The following is a 19,470-nucleotide window of genomic DNA, read 5'->3' on the forward strand; positions in this document are numbered from 1 at the left end:
ATTTCTAGTTTCATAAAATTGTATTTCTCTGCTTAAAGTAAATTGAGACTTATGTTTTCTTTAAAGTGTTTAGGAGTAATGCCTATTAAAATTGCCTTCAGTGCCATTTAAAATTCTTCCTGAAGTTGTGTGAAAATTATCCCAAAAGCATGTGAAAATTGCCAAGATACAGCAAGCCATAAAACAAAATGCCTCAACTTTCCTCTTCTTCTTTTTAGAATTTCATAGAATCTTCAATCACACTGTTTGACTCTGATCTGGAAAGTGGGAAGTTTATAGACATTACAAATCAGGAAATTTCTGACTTAGGAGAAATTGGCTTTGGCAGTGAAACAAGGTCCATTCATGTTAAAAGTGGCGTGTAAGTTGACTCCTAAGAATCATGAGCTTCTTTGGTGTTTAAATTGTTGGTTGCTCAATTCTGTGTCACCTCTGTTCTTTTTCTTTTTTATCCTACTTAGATGGGTTGCCTACCAGCAGAAGTTCTTCTGTGGAGAACAGTACATTTTAGAGAAAGGGAAATACAAGTGCTTTTTTGACTGGGGAGGATCAAATAATACAATCATGTCAATACGACCCATCCAGTTGGTAAGTTAAATATGAACATAGCCAGTGCCAGTGGCATGTAATGGCATACAGTTGATGTGTGGAACGGGCTTTAAAAAAGTGGGACTGTTGGATTATGTTGTTATGTATCTATAGAGAAAATGAAACAGCATATGAATTTCTGTAGACTCCATAGACAGCTAGTAGGTAGTATTAGCACCTCCATGATTAGGAACTCTTGTCATTTGATCAGTTCATTCATCCAGTAGCATGTATTTAGTGCCTTTGACATGTCAGACAGGACTGATCACTGGAGATAAAAGATGAATAAGCCTGCCCCAATGGGTCTCTGTGTCTCTTAGAGGAGACAGACAATTATTATGCTCTATTACTTACAGTATGACTAGTGAGAAAATGAAGTGTGTAGGCAGGTGTAAGCAGTGCTGAGGGACCAGGGAAAGGGAGCATGGAGAGCCTGGGGCTCTGGGGGCCATGCCAGACTTCAAGAAGAGATGATTTGAGTGATGCCTTAGAGGATAAAAGCAATCTTTCCAGAAAAGGAAGTGGGGCAGAAAAGGCAGTTCAGAAAGAAGGAATCATCTCCACATGTGCAAAGTTACAAAGTTATGAAAGAGTGTGGCCAGTGTGGATAGTAACAAGCACTGCAGAACAGTAAGGGTACCCATGAGATAGTGATGGGAGAGAAGTGGTGAGAAGTTCAGGGTCTTTCTAATGGACACTGGGGCACATTTTTCTTTTAGCTCAAAATGAATATTACTCAAAATGAATTAGTAATAAATATTAAGGTTATTATAAACTAATTTAGTAGATTATTTGAGGGTCCTTACCAGTTCAAAGAATCTAGTAAATTGGTCAGATGATATACTTTGTTTTCCAAAGGATACTTTCAGCACTTTCAAAGACAACTGAGAATATACGATTATAATTCTTAAAATGTTTTTATATATGTTTCAGGAACCACTTGGGATAAATGAGCCTCCACATTTGGTATGTTTAAAGATATTCTTAACTTATAATTGTTAAAAATTGCTTACTAAATATGTATACTCTTTCTCTCAAGTCTGTCTCTTTCCCTCAGATAACTTTTGTGTCTGCATGGCAGGACAGTTTATATTGTACTAGGAACCTGTGGGCACCAGTGTGCTCATCCTTGTTACTGATCACATTGGCCTGGGTTTGTCACAGTCCTTTGTTTTTCTCCTACTAGAGCTTCAGCACTGATCACTTTGGGTTCGTCTCAAACCTCTGCCACTCTTTCTTTCCTGTTGCCCATCCATTCTTCAACATCACATTCTTAATCAGCATAGTATGTTACGCTGTCCTGTGGAGGAGCAAACTTACATGGAGAGATGGCATGCTTATTATGTAAATGTATCTCTAAACCCTAAGTCACAAATTTCTTAAAAGTGCTGGTAAAACTGCAACCCTGCTTCTTTATTTCTAGTATGTTAATGGTTTGAAGGATTGGGTGATACTCTGGTGCCTAATATTTGTTTATTATCCTTTGAGAGCTAGAAATTGTGCTTACTTAGTGCTTCTAATAACTCTGTGAGGTCAGAATTTATCTCATTTATTCATGAGAAAAGCCAAGATTTAGAATTTAAGTGAGCATCATTTCACACAGCTCAAGGTCACAAAAGAGGCACTTTTTGTATCTAATTCCAAGATTTTACATCAAAGAAAGACATATCTTGGTACAAGCAGTACAACCATATTCCTCTGTCTCATTTAAAATAACAAATTTAGAAAAATTTCTTCAAACAGCCAAAAAGAATGATTGGTTTTAAGTATTTGACATTTGCTAGTTTTACATAATGTTGAATCTTTTTCTTTTTACATTTTGCACATTCCTGTCAGTGTTTATATATCTCAAATCAGCTTAGTTTAAACCATATTTCTCTTCACAATGTTTTCAGGTTTTATTATTTTCTGATTAGCTCAGGCCTCTTGGGAACATTTCCTCTCTGAATATAACTCAGTTTCTGGAGACACTTCCTGCCAGATCTTTATTTTGAATCTTAGAAAACTCCAACCATGGACTTTCAAAGCACTTTTTTTTCCACATGAATCAATATAACATGAGTAGATAAAAGAGATAAAACTGGGATAATTCCAAGCTGCACATTCTCTGAGTTTTAAGTGCAGATAAAAAAATCATATTCTTTTAAGCTGTGTTTCTCTCCTTCCTCCATTCCCTTTTTTCTTTTTTTTTTTTTTTTGTTTAATGAACTTCCTTGTTTGGGACAGATTGCTCAGAGGATTTTCTTTATAGTATTTCCAGTCCAACTTGAAGAAACAGGAAGCAGCCGCAAACACCCAGTGAAATTGGCACCGTTTATTTTCTGAATATGGTTCAACCACTGCCTTGTGAAATAAAGGTCCTGACAAGTGTATGACAGCTGGACATTTGGTAACAAGCAGACAAAGCCGCCTTATTTACCCAGTATCAAAGCTCTTATTATTTCCATTGGACCAGATTTTCAGAAAGGTTAGCTTGTTTTCATTTACCCAAATGAAAACAAGCGGATCTTGGCTGATAGTCTGGTTCCTTTCATTAACTATAAAGTTATTTTCTCCTTCACAAGTAGTTGTGATAGTCAGGTTGACAGTGGTAGAGGCTGTGTTTATATGGGGTAGTTATTTTTCTCTGTCTGAGGAATAAGAAGGAAGTTACATCTCTAGTTCAAGTAACAGAGGGAATTCTTAACATGCTGGTGATTTGAAAGTAAACCTCAAGTCACCTGAGAAGCAAAAAGCCAAAAAGTACATGTGTAGAGATTTATGCTAGTAAAAATACCATTGCCGATGTGGAAGCATAGGATGATGATGTATGTCTTATTTGAGACACAGAATACCTCCTTTTATTGAGAAGATTGTTTTTTACCTGTAACTGAAGGTCGATTCACCAGGTCTGATTGCCAGCTCACAATATATGATACAAGAACAGGATCATTATAGAGTTCTTCATAATTAGCAAATGGCATTTTATTTTTATTTTTCCCAGACCAAACAAAAATAGAATGTGAATTATGTTCATGATGTCTTCGTCTCTCTCTTTTCACAAGTCCTGAATATCTGCATTCTCACTAGATTAACTCATATAAAAGTGAGTTCTGTTTCCAGTGAGATTGTATTCCAGGCCTCCATTCTCTAGAAATTCTGTTTTCTCCCCTATGACCCAGCTAAGGACCTTTCTTTCCTGGGATCTTCTTCAAGTCCATTTGCGGTATAGTTATAAGTTTGCATTTCTTTAAATATTGAGCCTCTGTTTCATTTTATACGTGATTCTAGCTCAGAAAAAGCAACTTGAATATTTTCTTGTATTGGATAATTCAGCCAGATTGAATTCCCAAGAGATCACAGGCCCTTTAACAGCGGTGGTTACTGTTACCATGTATGGAAGATAAGAAAACAACAATTCTAGTCAAGTCAAATATTAGTAAGATTCAAGAGCAGTATAGGAAAACATTTGGAGGGGGTTGGTACTAAGACCAGATAGTTTTATTTATTCAAATGCTAAAATAATTTCTCTGAGAATACTCTGTCTTGTCTAAATGAGCTGTTCTGCAGTCCATGGTGTCGCAGAGTCAGACATTGCTAGTGACTGAAGAACAACAATGAGAACAACATGACCAGATCCTTTTTATAGACTCCAGAGGCCAGAAATACTCAGGAAGTAGTACTTATCTAAGTAAAGAAAGCTTCCCTGAGTAAACAGGGACGTAAAATCACTATAGAATGTGCAGGTGATATGAGAAGTACATAGCACTGCAGTATGAGACAATGTGATGTAATGGAAGAGTGGAAACAAAGCCTTTTTCTCTGTTTAACGTCCAGTACGTTTACTTGCAGGAAGTCCACAGGGCTGCAGAACATCTCATTGAGATAGGATAGAGTGTTCTCAGTTGAATTATTTTAGCATTGGAATAAATAAAACTACATTCAAAAATTATTCTGATATTATGAAATAAATTAACAAAGCACAACTTCCTTTGTTCAGTAATTAAGTTCTTGAAGTTTTAGTTTGTCATACTGAAGAACTATTACATTTGTTAATGTGTATTATAAATGAAAAATACATAGTAAAAGGGAAAGGATTTCTACAAAATTTTCATCATAAAGGGGTGATAGTATCTGCTTCAAAGTGTAGTTCTGAAGAAGACACAAGACAGTATATGTGAAAAGGCACCTTGGAAACCGCTGATACACTGCTGCTTTTTTCCTTTGTACACTTGCATTTGGAGCTGGTAGGCACGGAACCATGCTTACATGGCACGGAAGGATGGGTGTAATTAGAAACAACTCATTTCTTGTTCATCTGATTATTCATCTGTGTTCTATGCCAACGTATCCGAGTTGTTTTGTATATTTATTCTCCATTAACCCGAAAAGGAAACCAAAATAGTGACTCATCCAGCTAGCTCTTCACAGGACTTATTTTTCACCAGGACACTGCCACTTAATTTCACCCAGTATGTGCTTAGTCACCAGTTGTGTCTGACTCTTTGCAACCCCATGAATAGTACCCCACCAGGCTCCTCTGTTCGTGGGATTCACCAGGCAAGAATACTGGAGTGGGTTGCCATTTCCTTCTCCAACCCAGTATAAAAAGCACAGATTAATTATTATAATTAGAAGTCACTGAGTTGGTTTCTGTGCGTCCATCCTCAGAACATTATTATGATGAGAATTATTCTATTCTGAGGCATTTTTGAGGTAGTTAAAATGAGGTGTTACTTTTCTGGGGTTGGACACATTTTAAGTGAACCGTATCTCATTTAGGGGATAAAAATAAATTCAAATCAGTATAAAGTCCTTTTTTTTTTTTTGCTTTGCATAAAGAGTATTTTAACTATTTGAATCAAAACAATACTTTATGACAGACTCTGTGTGTGAGAGATAGAGACAGAGAAAATTTTAATGCTTCTGGGTGTGACGACTAAGACTAAAAAGTAGAAGCAGTTATAACATATACTACCTGAAATATGATTAACGTACATCATCAGTTGTCCAGGATTTGACATTTTATGGTTTCATGGTAAAACATTGAAGTATAAATCTTAACCTCAGCAATAGGAATATAATTAATTCAACAAACTGGGAATACATGCAGTGAATCAGACAGCCGTGATCCCTATTCTCACGTGCCTTTTCTGATTCTTATTGTGAATAAAGATAATATTTGCCTGTAGGAGAAATCACTCCACATTTTGAGGAGTTAAACATGATTTACTTTTTAGCTTCACGTTCTACAAACCTTTAAGTTAAAAAGCATCGTCTGAAAAACCACCAACTGAAATCCTTATCAAGGAATCCAGGGCAGTTTGCCTGGACATGTAGAATTGTGCATATACAGGGAAGCATTCCAGAGGTCTGTATTGTCTTGGACTTGTTTTTGCCTTTTCCTACCAAAGGCCCATGATAGGGACTTGACAGATCATGCCTCCATAACGCTGGGAGTCCCTTGGTGTTTTAACACTCCAAATATAGGCTCGTTTCATGTTAGGAAATCATATCGTATAAGGGGGAGTGGGTTCTCAGCTTTCTGGCTTGGACTTGGCTTTGATATCAGACCAGGCAAGGTCAGAGCAGAATGAGATAGCCAAGAAACAGTTCCTCAGGGTTCAGAGACCATCCGTCTCTAAGAGGACCCTTGGGAAGATGAAGGAGGCGAACATCCGCTGCTCAGTGAAGCCTTGTTCTGGATGAAGCAGTGGCAGGAAAGAGGGTGGTGCTGCAGCTGCTTATTACGATGCATTCTCAGCTACAACACAGGCCTGTCAGTGCCGGGTGGATCTGTGGGCCGTGTTATTTCAAGGCTCCAGTGTATTATAAAATATTTATAGGCCTCATTAATTTTTTCTTACCTATTAGAGATCCAAGGCCACTGGCGTTGCACATTATTATATCTCTGGTCTAAAGGGAATTATAGTTGAGATTTCATGAATTTTCCTTGACATAAAGAACTAAAGCAGAAATGTAGTTAATAGTTATATAAGGCTGTAAGCTGTGCGTTTAAGGTATTCTATCAGTAAACTGAAGCCTGTAAGCTGAAATACATGGCACAACCATCTTTCTTTCTTCACTATAAATCTTGCACTAATCCCATCATTATTATCTTCTCTGCCATCTGCTCCTGGGGCCTCACAGGCATCCTCATGCTCATTTATGGTCACGCGCTCGTGCTTTCTCCTTCTTCCTTTTATTAACTGTGAATCAGGAAAGCTTGGGGAGAGAAAAGCTGTAGCCACCCCTCATACCAATCCAAACTGCCTTCGTGTTTAGCACTAAATTGCTTCTTTTTTTTACACATGTTTTCTCATCACAGGGTATAATGATCACTTGATGAAATGGACAGGGACCAAATTTAGCAGAGGAGGGATTCTGATTTACTTCTACAGGTAGATTTGTTTTCTGGGCCTCTGTGCCCAGAATCTGGTGGTTTGAAATGATAAATAAATTGTGACATTTCTGACAAACACATAAGAAAAAAAAAATGAGTTTAAAGAGAATGTCTTCCTTCACACGGATTCCTTGTTAATAAATAAAACATGAGTCTAGTATTTTGCTGAATTTTTATAAGTACATAAGACTAAAATGTTTTCATTTGCTTCTGTGATGATATCAAACAGCTGTTCTCTGTTTGTTGTGTTGCTCTTGTAGCTCAAAGCTTTCAGTAAACCAGGGTTCCAAGGTGAATGTATCGATTTCACAAAAGAAGTTTTGGACTTGACTTCATCATTCATGCCATGTTCTTTTAAAGTTCTTCGGGGTTGGTAAGTATGCCTATCAGCTGATCTCTGCTGCTGTTTAAATAAGTGAATTTCTTTTGAATTTATACAAATCTGACTCTCTCTTTTGAGTACTCAGTGAAAGAAAAAATTTTAATCATTTTAATCTTCCTTCACATGGATTCCTTGTTAATAAATAAAACATGAGTCTAGTATTTTGCTGAATTTTTATAAGTCAATTGCTAATTAGCCTATGCGAACTTTGCCCAGCTTGTGTTATGAGCCATTGTGAAAGAGAATGCTAATTAGCCAACTCTGAGACTATTTTGCTGAATTGTTTTTCCTCATTGTTATCTTAGATTATTCCCTAACTATTTTGCATATTTATATTGTGTGTTTACTGAGTAGTATAATAGAAAGCTATAAAAAGCATTTTTGTCCAGATAAGACATATTACTCCTAAATTAAAAAAAAACTTTGTATTTAAAGTATCCGTTGTCCCCATTTCACAGTTGAAAATCCCTGATTCAGAGTTACTTTCCCAAGGTCACATATCACATGTCAGGGATTGCTTTGGCTGTGTTTTTGTTGTTGTTTTAATTCTATGTCCTTCCAACTGTGGTAGCACACTGGACCTTTCTTACATGTATATGAGACTACATGTGATTCTCAATTTATATTCTAACATATATTCTCTATGTATCATTTTTTTATTGTGGTACACTATATATAACATGAAATTTACCATTTTAGCCATTTTGAAGTGTGTATGTCTTTACAGTAGCATGTCTATCAGACATCTACCTAATAACTCATCAAAGTCCCTTCTTCCTTCAGGATATCTTGGACTCATCGGTTCGCCTCCTTTTCTCTTGAACCGGTAGAGACAAGAGTCCTATTTACCATTTGAGGAATTTCAGTCTCCTACTGAGACATACTCTAGTGTTGTCTATTTCCAGTGTTTACCACAAACCAATCAAAGCCCATTTATTTGTCCCAAAGTCCAGGTTAATATTTTTATTCCTCTTCTTTAAATCCCACAGTCATTCTCTGATACCAGTCAGATCAAGATCAGGATTGATCTGAACCTTTCCAGGATTTACCATCCAAAAAAAAAAAGAAAGTGTCACTTTCTGTATATAAGCTCCATTCTATCCACATACTAGCCCCCTTTCCTGCTGTCTCTAGGCATTTACTCAGCTGTGTGTTTTCTTCCTTATGCCTCTGTACCAAGGGTCAGCAAGCTTTTCCTGCAGAGGACTAGGTAGTGGATATTTTTAGCCTTCTGGGCCATAGAGGCTCTGTCCCAGCTACTCAGCACTGTAGCACAGAAACAGGCACCAGCAATACATAAACAAGTAGGATGTGTTCCAGTGAAACTCTGTTCATAGATGTTGAGCTTTGAATTGTATATATTATTCACATGTCATAAAATCTTTAATTTTTTGTTAAAACCATTTAAAAATGCAGAAGCCAGTCTAAGCTTGTGAGCTATTGGAAAACTGGCAGTGGAATGGATTTGGCCCACATGCTGTAGTTTACAGCTCTGCATCAAAGTGTCAAGTCAGTTTATTTCTCTTCCTTGGTTCTTGTCTGGCTGCAACAAAAATTTGGAACAAGGGACTAAAGGGTTTAAAACGGCAGACAAATTGCAGCTCAGTTCAGCTCAAGCAGACAGATCTTTTATTAGACAGACATTCCCAAGACGTGGAAGCAGGCCCACACCAAAGGAGTCATCTCCTGATTCTTCTTGGCTTCTACCTTTGTATAGTTCCGTCTTCTCCTTTTGGTTGTGCCCTGTGCAAAAGAGGGCTTATACCCACCACCAATCAATGAAAAGGAATGCGAATGAGCAAACACTTAGGGCCAATTGACAGTTGCAACTTATATAACAGCAGGCTCTGTGTGTATGTCTTCCCATAATTCAATCTGTTATAGTCAGTTGTATATATGTATAGAATATTTATGAACCCTTAATGGGCTCCTGGCTGCCTGAGGGTACTTGGGGAAGCCCCTGTGATTAGTTTGTATCCACTGTGTGCCCTGGACACATGTGCAAGAGTTGGAAAAATCTCTCTGGTTATTTCCTAGCATGTCTGTGAACTCTCCTGGAGTGTCTGGGATACTGTTTAGAGATCAGTTGGCTAGGCTCATCCCTCTTTGCTCATACCTAACTTCCTACCTAACAAAAATGTGTAGATTTCAAGTGGATCTTGTCAGTGGATGTTACTTGGTTGGCCTACATCGTATGTTTAAAAAGTTTTTTCATATCATTACTAAGATTTAGGATATTTTCCAGAAGAAACTATTTTTCACCTTCTGCTAAAAAAATCAGAAGATTTGGAAAATGAGGGAATATTCACTTTTGTTGATAACTGGCATCAAGTAGAGGCGTGTGTGCTCCCCAATGTACCATAGGATATATTGGCAGGTTTTTTTTCTTTTTCACCTGGTACACTGCTCATTTATATTTACCTACCTGGCCTCCTGCAGGTGTGTAAGTTTGTGAACCTTGCTTAGTACTTACCTGCATATGTATTTTTAAGGTTCAGCCCATCTTCATTCTCTCTGTTAACCTTCTCAACTAACCCTAAGTTAGTCTTTTTCCCATTCTGATTTCCAGTGATTCTCACTACTTTGAACCTCCTTGGATGTTACTGTGTTTATACTTACTTCCAAGAGGATGTGAAAGTTTTTACAATATGAAAACACATCAAGTAGGACACAGTTGAATAGATTAGCTGCAGTTCTTCAGTGAGAAATCTATATACCAAGGGCCTGAAATAATTTTGTTCCTAGTAGTCAATTCTGAGTTTCTAAGATAAATGAAAGTATTTTGCAAGGTAAGTTTGAATTTTGTGATAAAGCGCTGAAGTTTTGGATTCTTTTTTTCCCCCTTTGAGGCAAATATATTTTCCTGACACTGAAGTCTAGGATAGATTCGTCATGAGTATTGCTTCATGTTAGAAATGTTATTTACTTACAAACAAATATATATTTTTTATATATATATATAGTGTATGTGTGTATATATATATGTATAATTTATGTATACATTTGTCCCTTGGTATCTGTGAGGAATTGGTTTCAGAAACCCCCGCATATACCAAAATCCATGGATGCTCAAGTGCCTTATGTAAAGTAGCTTAGTATAGTCAGGCCTTCGTATCTGTAGGTAGGAAACCAGTAGATATGGAGGGCTATCTACATGCAAAATGTACATTTTACTTATATATTTTATTTATATTTATGTGTGATTTCTTAAACAATAGTTTTAATAAGAGGATAGAGGAACTATGGTGATTGCTTATGATTGCAAATGCTTTAGAGATCTGGATTTGAGCCCAGGTCACCACTTCCTAGCTATGTAGTCTTAAACAAATGGGACCATTTCTCTGAACCTCAGTTTCCTCCTCTGTATGTTAGTCAGTCTGTGGTGTCTGACTCTTTGTGACCCCATGGATTGTAGCCCACCAAGCTCCTCTGTCCACAGAATCCTCCTCTGTAACTGGGATAATAACAGTACCTACCTCAAAGGATTCTATTTATAAGAACTAAATAAAGCATGTAAGGGCTTAGCTGCATGCCCAACACATTGAAATTTTGTCGTAAATATTGGCTATAAAATGATAATTACAGAGACCTCCCTTGCATTCCAGTGGTTAAGTCTTTACCTCCCAATACAGGGATGTGGGTTTGATCCCTGGTCAGGAAGCTAAGATCCCACATATCTCATTGCCAAAAAACCAAAACGTGAAACAGAAGCAATATTGTACCAAAGTCAATAATTTTAAAAAGTGGACCACATTAAAAAAAAATCTTAAAAAATAAAATGCTTATCACACAGGAGACGTGGCAGTAAATTGTGTTATGGAGCATCTCTGTGGATATCTGACGTTCACCTTGTTTAGCTATACTACAGTTCTGGTGATCTTAAAATATAGGGCTAGAAGTGAAACTCACCAAAGCTAAAGTAGTAACAGTCAATATAATTTCTCCCTTGGGCTCCTTCTTGCCAAAATGCCATGTTTTAACGAAAATTTTGATGAGTGCCCTACTGAAGAGAATTTGCTGTGGAAGATTCTAAAGGATTCATTTCCTTTTAAAAATCTCTGCTAGCTATCAGCTGTGTAGATGACAGGTTTTAAATATTTGTGTGTGATTTTAGGAGTCTAGCTTCTAACTCAGCCTAGACGGAAAGCAAGCTCATTATTAAATAAGGGTAAAATTTTTTATTCTCTCAAAAAGAACTTCTCATCTGTTGAAGCACTTAATAACTACTGTAATTTAATCCCAGGTTTTTATACTTGAAAGCACCAAATTAAGTTAATGGTTAGCTTACAGCACATATCTTAACATCAATTCAGCTGTCATTTAATAGTTAGGGGAATCTTGGGCAAATCACCTAACTTTTTTAATCCTTAGTTGTGTTGTCTATAAAAGTAAGGACATGTTTCTCCCTCATAAATTAATGAGTACACAGTAAAAGAACACACGTGGAGTACCCAGTGTGGCACGTGGTAAGCAGTCAATAAGTGATAGTGGTAGCTTTTTTTTTTTTAATCGACTCGGAATATTTGCTGCTGATCAGCACCAGGACTTTTATATCCTCCTCCTAGCCTGTTTCCCTCTGCATTGATAATGAGTCCAGCTGCCAGCTGATACAGTTTCACTCAAAGTTTCCCTGCTTGTTTTTTCAGCTGGCTCCTGTATTACCAAGAGGGTGTTTCCACTAATCAGTGTGTGTTAGAAGAAGGCCTCTATGCTGACCTTACTTCCTGTGGCTGCCCAACATCTAGAGTCAAATCCCTGAAGCCCATTGACTACGTAAGTACTTTGCTGAATACATATTTATAAGATGTTTTCTGGTCCTGTTTAATTACCATGAATGAGAATGTGAAGTTGGAAGACATGCTACAAGGGAAAAATATAAAAATTTAAGTAACTTGCTTGTAGATTATAAGATGAGATTTACTCATGAAATCCAACTAATGTAAGTTTGGTACTTTTCTTCCTTTTTTTTTTTCTGAGTAGAATGCAAAACTTAGAAAGCCGACTAATATAGCCTTAAGATTAAATGACTACTTTAACCACTCTGGGTGACATTGACAAGGTTACTTCGTTTCCTCATCTATAGAAGATAATAGTATCAAGTTGGCCAAAATGTTTGTTTGGGTTTTTCTGAAGGATGCTATGGGAAAAACCATAACAAACTTTTCGGCCAACCCAATATTTTATATGGTCACTAGGATATTAAATGTGATGGTGCTTATAAAAAGCCTACCATTTGGTAAGCACTCAGTAAGTATTAGCTATTAGTATCATGGTTATAACTTTTAAAGCTAATAACCTGATCATTTCATCATTCTGTTAGATAAGTCACATGACAGCTTGTTGGCTACTTAGGTTTGCAGTGTTACTTTTAAGGCATGGACCTCCATTGGTATTGATTTCAAACCTTGTTTTGGGGAACTAGGGCTTTCCTGCCTAGTGTGTGCTGAATTACCTGGGCCACTTTGGAGGGCTACATTTATAGAATAAGTGGTTTCTCCTTTCTGTCATAGTTACTCAGAATTTTAAGTGTTAGAAAAGCAGGATGACTACTTCGGGACATTCATTCTGTGTTCCTGGTTAGTGCTGCTGTCTTTGCAGAGGAAGTGGTGAAGATCTGGTCCAGCTGATTCCCTGAGAGCATTTGGTCAAAGCTAAGATTCATGCAGTGATGACTAGAAACCCTCCATGGTGATGGTAGTGACTCAGACCTTTAATCAGAGCTAACTCCAGGAATGAAGATCCTACTCAGGATCCTGATCCCAGCCTCAACAGCATCATCTTCTTTCACAGGGCATTCCTGGAGAGAATATTTGTGGTATCAGGCTAAGAATAGAGTCTTGGCAGAAGTACAGGAATAAAAATAGAGTTCCAATCTCTCTCAGTGGCCCTTAGACACCAACTCAGAAAGACTTAAGTGGCTACTGATGCTTCTTGTTTATTGCAGGAGAACTGGTTTAAAAAAAAAAAAAGAAGAAGAATGTGTTTTGGTGAGTCTAAGTATTGATAAGCCTGAAAAAAGCTTTGGAAAGTAGTCTGCATTTACTGGGAAAGGAACTTTATTAGCATATTTTAGTCATCAAACTAGCAGACAGATGCTCAGATGCTTCAAATGAATGGAATTACTATTTTTCTTTGAGGAGTCACATTTCTTAATTCTCATTTCCACATTCATGAAGTCAAAAATGAAAAAATTAGGAGCAAAAACATAGAGAATGTTTCTGTGTAAATTGAAATGTGCTGTTGCATGTCCCTGGTTTGGTCCTGTGGGATACAGCAGTGTTGGTGAAGGTGCCCCTTGGAGAGGACTTGTGAGCTATAGCCATTTCACTCCAAGAACTGATTCAAGAGTATATTCAGTTCATGTAAAGAGAACATTAACCTTTCTTAATGCCTTTACCAGATATGTTTTGAATCTTTGAAAAGTCTTTTTTTTTTTTGTCTGCATTTTTGAATCATTGTGTGTACTGTATTTTTCAATGGATTAATTTTTGGCTTTTGGGTCTCCATTGCTGCGCAGCTTTCTCTAGTTGAGATAAGCAGAGGCGAGTCTCCAGGTGCAGTGCTCAGGCTTCTCACTGCAGCGGCTTGTCTTGCTGTGGGGCACAGGTTCGAGGGCATGCAGGTTTCTGTGGCTGTGGCTCGTGTGGGCTCTGGAGCACTGGCTCAACACTTGTGGTCGATGAGCTTAGCTGCCCCTCAACGTGTGGAGTCTTCCCAGACAGGGGTCAAACCCTTGTCCCCTGCATTGGCAGGCACGTTCCTAACCACTGGACCACCCGGGAAGTCCTGAAAGGGCTTTGTTCAAGACATGTTTAGGCAGTAGGTTTAATAGCGAAATGTGAGGTTGGGCATTCCAGCAAAGACCTGCAAATTGACCAGGAGTCAGCCTCAATAGGTAACATTTCCTTGGTGATGTCAACCATGCTTCACCCTGGTAGCCCTGAAACCCTAAGTTGATCAGACCTAAGAGACTGACAGGTAAACCAGAAGGCCAACCTGGTGATTTGTAGTTGTTGTTCAGTCACTCAGTCGTGTCCAACTCTTTGTGACCCCGTGGACTGCAGCACGTCGGTCTTCCCTGTCTTTCACCCTCCTCCAGAGCTTGCTCAGACTCATGTCCATTGAGTCAGTGATGCAATCCACCATCTCGTCCTCTGTCGTTCCCTTCTCCTCCTGCCTTCAGTTTTTCCTAGCATTAGGGTCTTTTCTAATGAGTTGGCTCTTTGTGTCAGGTGGCTAAAGTAGTAGAGCTTCAGCTTTAGCATCAGTCCTTCCAGTGCGTATTCAGGACTGATTTCCTTTAGGATTGACTGATTCGATCTCCTTGCTGTCGAAGGGGCTTTCAAGAATCTTCTCCAGCACCACAGTTCAAAACCATTAATTCTTTGGCACTCAGCTTTCTTTATAGCCCAATTCTCACATCCATAGACTACTGGAAAAACCATAGCTTCGACTTGATGGACTTTTGTCGGCAAAGCAATGTCTCTGCTTTTTAATATGCTGTCTAGGTTGGTCATAGCTTTAGGTAGATTCTAATGATTGAAATACTTGGGAATTCTGCCCTGAGCAATTTTCTGCTTTTTTTGGAAGAACCCAGGAAATGGAAATAGTCATCAGAAGATTTGGGTAAAATGAGGTAAATGTCTTTAATGAGTAGTTTACCTGAGCTAGCTAACATGACCCACAGAAGAGACTCCTCTCCTAGTTGTTTGCATTCTCCAGACTCTGTGTATCCTTCCTTTGGAAAATTTTAGATGCACTTATCTATCTTGCTTTTCTGATTACTTTCACAGCCCCTCTCTCCGTGCTATGTTCCTACTTAGGTATTGATATGCCTTTTTGTATATATTGGTTAATATTGCTGCCTATGCCACAATCAGTGTGATTCTGGATTCATTTTGGGAAGTGTTACATCCAGTTGAGTTGACTTTAGGATTGACTGATTTGATCTCTTTGCAGTCCAATACATATATATGAGCTCATGATTTGATTTTGCTTTTATTAGTTAAAACTGTAGAGTTTTATGAGGGTGCTGCTTGTAGTTGGCATTCCCAGACATGCTGTGACTTAGTGCTCAAGTGTCATAATAGTATGATATTGAAGAATCCTAATACTTCATATAAGATCAGTATGTCTTACAATTGACAGTTTGCTCCAGGCTGAATTCTATCTGTGCAGACATATGTTACCTTCTAGAGGCCCATGAATGCATAATTTTCATTCATTTTATAGTGAAAGAAGCTGTGAGCATTGAGTTCTGCTTTTCACTAGTATGACCTTGTACAAATCACTTATTTTGACCTCAGTTAACTCACCTGTAAAGAAACTGTTAGAACAGGTATTTTTTTAATCTTTGACAGCCTCCAGTTCAACAGAATAAATATCCAGGGTATATTTCTAACTGGACATGAAAAACATTGTGTCCAGCCTTAGGATTCACATGGTCTGAGGGAATAAGATGGTATGTTAGTTTTCAATAAGGTTATGCCATATAACTGGGTTGGGAAGATGACCCGGAGTAGGAAATGGCAACCCACTCCAGTATTCTTGCCTGGAAAATTCCACGGACAGGGGAGCCTGGCAGGCTACAGTCCCTGGGGTCACAAAGAGTCGGACATGACTGAGGATACACAATAGCAAAAACAATGCCATGTAACAGTCCCCAAAACAGTTGATGAGGAGCCAAGAGGTGGATGGGGAACTTAAGTAAACTGTTTTAATTATTGGTCTAGTAGTGTGTGAGGTAACCTGCTCTTGGTTTGTTTCCATGGGAGCAGCAGTCTTCTCATTACTACTTCTTTAGTGTCTCCATGGTGGCCTGGCATGGAAGTTGGCCTCCTTTGAAGTATAAGCCAATCCTGGCAGCCACAAACAGGCAAAGCAAACGAAACATTGCAACACGAGGTTGTAGAAAAAGTTTAAATGAAATTTATGACTGTGATGACATAAACGATCTTAAAAGGTAGAGTAAGAATTGGTGAGGCAGTAATTCATTCTGTGTGAGGGTAATGAATAAGGGGTACAGCTATAAATAGAAGAAGACTGTAAATCCAGCCACAGATTAAAGGGAGCAATGACTTTGTCAAGTGTGAAAGAGTCTGGTTACTATAAAATTTTCAGATGAACTCATATATAATTAATAGCAGTAACAACTGTGTCCATTTTGAAAATGAAGGCAAACAGAAGCCTACAGTAAACATCATACTTCCATGTGAGAAACCTAAAGCATTTCCTTTTAAATTTAGGAGGAAGACAGTGGTCTCTACTATCACCACTTTGATTCAATATCATTTTGTTATCTTAGACACTTTCATAAGATTAAAACCAAAAAAGATATAAAGGAAGAAACAAAATTGTCAAGACTATCCACAGATAAGCTATTAGGGTTAATATGAATTCTTTAAAAGTAGTTGGATACAAGATAAATAGCAATTAAAATATAGGATACTTGGGAATAAGTCTAACAGAATGCAAGCAAATCCTTAATGAGGAAAATGGTAAAAACTTTCTCAAAGGACATAAAAGATGGAGAGAGATTTTTTAGATGAAAATACTTAATACTGTAAATATTTTGGTCTTCCCCAAATTAGTAAAATTTTGGGCAAAATGCTTACAGAATCTTTGGTCTTTTACGAGGAGGAGGGTGAAGGTAAAACATGTCGACTTATTCTAAAATTAATTTGGAAAAGATAGGGGTTGAAAATAGCCAAGATTAATTTTAAGAACAATAGGCAGGATCATTTATTTGTCCTACCAAATATATATATATATATATATATATATATATATATATATATGTATATATATATATATATATATATCTCACATTATTCATGAGTAATAGTTAAGATAGTATAGGTGCAAGGAGTGGCCAATTAAAGAGTGAAATAGGAAAGCATAGAAACTGACTTGCATGAATAATGGAATTTGGTAGGTGACAGAAATAGCATTTCAGTGGGGCTATTATGAAAGACAGTTGACCCTATTTTATATGGAAAAAAATACAGTTTGACTCTTATTTTATTCCAAACACCAAAAATAAGTTCCAGATGGATTAATGGCAACCTAAATGTGAACAAAAAAACCTGAATGAAGTGTACAATGCAGGGAATATAGTCAGCAATTAGGTAGTATCTTTGTATGGTGACAGTTGACAACTTGACCATATGGTGATAGTTCTGAAATGTATAGAAATATTGAATCACTATATTGTGCACCAGGAACTAACATAGTGTTGTCGATCAATTATACTTCAAAAACAAACAAACAAGCTCACAGAAAAAGAGATCAGATTTGTGGTTACCAGAGGAGTGTGTGTGTGTGTGTGCTCAGCTGCTCAGTCATGTCCAGCTCTTTGTGACTCTATGGACTGTAGCCTGCCAGGCTTCTCTGTCCGTGGGATTTTCCAGGCAAGAATACTGGAGTGGGTTGCCATTTCCTCCTCTAGGGATCTTCCTGATCCAGGGATTGAACCCGGGTCTCCTGTGTCCCCTGCATTGGCAGGAGGATTCTTTGCTACTAAGCCACTTCAGAAGCCCCTACCAGAGGAAAGGGGAGGAGTAATTGGATGGAGGGAAGAGGCACAAAGTGGAATTAAGATTGCTGGGAGGAATATCAATAATCTCAGATATGCAGATGACACTACCCTTATGGCAGACAGTGAAGAAGAACTAAAGACCTCTTGATGAAAGTGAAAGAGGAGAGTGAAAAAGTTGGCTTAAAGCTCAACATTCATAAGACGAAGATCATGGCATCCAGTCCCATCACTTCATGGCAAATAGATGGGGAAACAGTGGCTGACTTTATTTTTGGGGACTCCAAAATCATTGCAGATGGTGATTGCCACCATGAAATTAAAAGATGCTTACTCCTTGGAAGGAAAGTTATGACCAACCTAGACAGCATATTAAAAAGCAGAGACATTACTTTGTCAACAAAGGTCTGTTTAGTCACGGCTATGGTTTTCCCTGTGGTCATGTATGGATGTGAGTTGGACTATAAAGAAATCTGAGTGCTGAAGAACTGATGATTTTGAACTGTGGTGTTGGAGAAGACTCTTGAGAGTCCCTTGGACTGCAAGGAGATCCAACCAGTCCATCCTAAAGGAGATCAGTCCTGGGTGTTCATTGGAAGGACTGATGCTGAATCTGAAACTCCAATACCTTGATGTGAAGGTATTCACCTGATGTGAAGAGCTGACTCATTTGAAAAGACACTGATGCTGGGAAAGATTGAGGGCAGGAGGAGAGGGGGATGACAGAGGATGAGATGATTGGATGGCATCACCGACTCAATGGACATGAGTTTGGGTAAATTCTGGGAGTTGGTGATGGACAGGGAGGCCTGGTGTGCTGCGGTCCATGGGGTTGCAAAGAGTCGGACATGACTTGAGTGACTGAGCTGAACTGAACTGAGCCAAAAGATACAAGCTTCTAGTTCTAAGATAGGTAAATACTAACAATGTAATGCATAATATGATAAATATAATAAACAGTGCTCTATGTTATACATGAAAGTTGTTAAGGAAGTAAATCCTAACAGTTCTCATCACAAGGAAGCACATTTTTATTTCCTGTTTTGTATCTATATGACATGATGAGTATTCACTAAACTTACTGTGGTAATCGTTTCACAGTGTATGAAGGTCAAATCATTTTGCTGTACACCTTAAAACTATACAGTGCTGTGCTGTGCTTGGTCGCGTCCAACTCTTTGCGACCCCATGGACTGTAGCCTGCCAGGCTCCTCTGGCAATTGGGATTCTCCAGGCCAGAATACTGGAGTGGGTTGGTTGCCATCCCTTCCTCCAGGGATCTTCCTACCCCAGGGAACGAACCCAGGTCTACCACATTGCAGGCATATTCTTTACAGTCTGAGCCACCAGGGAAGCAATACAGTGCTATATGTCAATTATAGCTCAATAACATTGGAAGAAAAAAAATAGAAAATACAGGAGACTATGCTGATGATATTGGAGCAAGATAGATTTAAATGCAAAATGTACAAGTCAATAATAGGAGGTGTAAAAGGCCAGTGTATCAGTTTCCTGTTGCTGCTGTAACAAGTTCCCACAGATTTAGTGGCTTAAAGCAGCAGAAACGATCTAATAGTTTTGTAG

At 38.1% G+C, this 19,470-nt stretch overlaps 1 protein-coding gene across 2 annotated transcripts in view; it reads left to right on the forward strand.

Moving 5' to 3' along the window:
* The window catches only part of CRYBG3 (crystallin beta-gamma domain containing 3), a 124,546-nt gene that overhangs the window by 84,041 nt on the left and 21,035 nt on the right, over positions 1–19,470 (forward strand). For both annotated transcript variants that reach the window (XM_018056904.1, XM_018056951.1), the window contains exons 13-17: positions 219–361; positions 462–588; positions 1,522–1,554; positions 7,231–7,343; positions 11,999–12,125. In XM_018056904.1, the coding sequence (XP_017912393.1) occupies positions 219–361; positions 462–588; positions 1,522–1,554; positions 7,231–7,343; positions 11,999–12,125 (543 nt within the window). The remainder of the gene's footprint in view (positions 1–218; positions 362–461; positions 589–1,521; positions 1,555–7,230; positions 7,344–11,998; positions 12,126–19,470) is intronic.

Source organism: Capra hircus, chromosome 1, assembly GCF_001704415.2.
Source record: "Capra hircus breed San Clemente chromosome 1, ASM170441v1, whole genome shotgun sequence".
NCBI classification, from domain to species: Eukaryota; Metazoa; Chordata; class Mammalia; order Artiodactyla; family Bovidae; genus Capra; species Capra hircus.